This window comes from Arachis duranensis, chromosome 7, assembly GCF_000817695.3.
Source record: "Arachis duranensis cultivar V14167 chromosome 7, aradu.V14167.gnm2.J7QH, whole genome shotgun sequence".
Taxonomy (NCBI): domain Eukaryota; kingdom Viridiplantae; phylum Streptophyta; class Magnoliopsida; order Fabales; family Fabaceae; genus Arachis; species Arachis duranensis.
Window position 1 is genome coordinate 78145733 of NC_029778.3, and position 364 is coordinate 78146096.

A 364-nucleotide genomic window follows, 5' to 3' on the forward strand; every position below is an offset into this window, starting at 1 on the left:
AGATGTTGTTGTTGTGAAAAAAGGAGTAGCCCAATAATAAAAACAGTAAGAGATGTATGAGGCCCAATAATAAAAACAATAAGAGATGTTTGAGGCCCAATGATCTTGGCCCAAGGTGGGTTGAGAGAGAGAGAGAGAGAGAGATGTAGTTCTACGTTGAGGTGCATCGAGGTGGTTGTACTTTGTAGTCTACATCACGAGCTGCTGTAAACAACCGTTTAGGGTTTTTTGATTCATCGTCTTCATCTTCGTCTGAGAGAGAGAGAGAGAGAGAGAGAGAGAGAAGGTAAAAATGGAAGGGATAACGGAGGGAGTTAACAACATCAACATCTCTGATTCGTACAAGAAGAATCGCATTCAGGTC

The 364-nt window shown here is 41.8% G+C and overlaps 2 protein-coding genes across 2 annotated transcripts in view; one reads left to right on the forward strand and one right to left on the reverse strand.

The window, feature by feature from the left end:
* Positions 1-364, reverse strand: part of LOC107459535 (pentatricopeptide repeat-containing protein At1g52620-like) — a 23115-nt gene that overhangs the window by 18050 nt on the left and 4701 nt on the right. The window lies entirely within an intron of this gene.
* LOC107459647 (uncharacterized protein At2g34160) overlaps positions 169-364 on the forward strand; it is a gene marked incomplete in the record, with an annotated part of 1656 nt that continues 1460 nt past the window's right edge. The window contains 1 exon segment of the mRNA XM_016077875.3: positions 169-361. Coding sequence (XP_015933361.1) covers positions 293-361 — 69 coding nt within the window.